Source organism: Callorhinus ursinus, unplaced genomic scaffold, assembly GCF_003265705.2.
Source record: "Callorhinus ursinus isolate GAN/ISIS: 27379988/994484 unplaced genomic scaffold, GSC_fseal_2.0 scaffold12, whole genome shotgun sequence".
In the NCBI taxonomy this organism is placed as follows: Eukaryota; Metazoa; Chordata; class Mammalia; order Carnivora; family Otariidae; genus Callorhinus; species Callorhinus ursinus.
Window position 1 is genome coordinate 36,642,418 of NW_027397074.1, and position 1,092 is coordinate 36,643,509.

At 46.7% G+C, this 1,092-nt stretch overlaps 1 protein-coding gene across 1 annotated transcript; it reads left to right on the top strand.

Annotated features, from left to right (window-relative positions):
- Positions 1-432: 432 nt before the first annotated feature.
- LOC112825123 (DNA-directed RNA polymerase III subunit RPC10-like) lies at positions 433-859 on the top strand. Its single transcript, XM_073898545.1, is given in 3 exon segments — positions 433-523; positions 526-548; positions 551-859. Coding segments are annotated over 3 exon segments (423 nt in total).
- Positions 860-1,092: the final 233 nt, after the last annotated feature.

Sequence of the window (1,092 nt, forward strand, 5' to 3'; positions counted from 1 at the left end):
AATAATATATAGGAGGTCTTTATGGTCCAAGCCTGTACATGCCATACATCACTTTCACTTACTTTGCATCGGCTAAAACTCAGCCCTATGAACACACATACGGCAAGGGAGGCTGGGAAATATCAACCTGCATGCCTAAGAAGAAGCAAATGGCTGATTAATAGATAGCCAGTCCCTGCCATGGTGTGTTTCTGAAAATGTTTCTACTACTGTTCAGAAACAAAGTACAAGGAGATTTGATTATTTGTAAGGCATGTATATAATAATAAATAATCACATGGCAATTGAAATCATACAGCAGAATGCCAGTGAATGGAAACATCAAGACAGAAACATTAAGGAATAAAGGAAAAGTCCCTGAAGTGCAAAGAAAATACAGAAGATCAGAGGAACAGATAGTGTCAATGACACGCAAGGGGATATGGTGAAGAAATGGACTGTGGGGCCCAGTCAGCCACCAGGCTGCTCTTCTGCCTGGCTTGTGGAAACAGGCTGATTGTGGAGGAAGGACAGTGCTGCCGCCGCGACCCTCCAACACCTGCCCTGAGACATGCACAACGTCACCTGTGAGGTAACAAGTCGGAAGTATCCAAAGCTGGAAGACGTGGATGATGTACCCAGTGGAGCAGCTACCTGGGAAAATGTTGACTCTACAGAGTCAGGTCCTAAATGTGAACATCTCTGTGCCCAGTTCATGTGGTTTCAGACCCGCTCTGCAGAAGAGCCGATGACCACCTTCTACAAATGCTGCAAAGCTCCGTATGGACATCACTGGAGGGACCAGGGCCATGCTGGCTCATCTGTGTCAGTGTCTGTTTACCTTGTTCCCCAGGGGTGGGTTTCCAAACCAAGAGTGTGAACTGTGTGTCCTGTTTTTGCTGGTGTGGCAGAAAGTGAACCCTTTCAGGGTAGCTGGCCAGGATGTTGGCAAATGCAGCCCACCTGCCAATCAGCGGATGAGCTCATTCATGTTGGGGGGATTTTGTGGGTGGGGAAGCGTATCCATAACTCAGTGCACTGTTTAATGTCCTGCTCATTTGTCTTTTACACGGATTAGGTAATTGACATTCTCTCACCATCAACCCTCTTAAG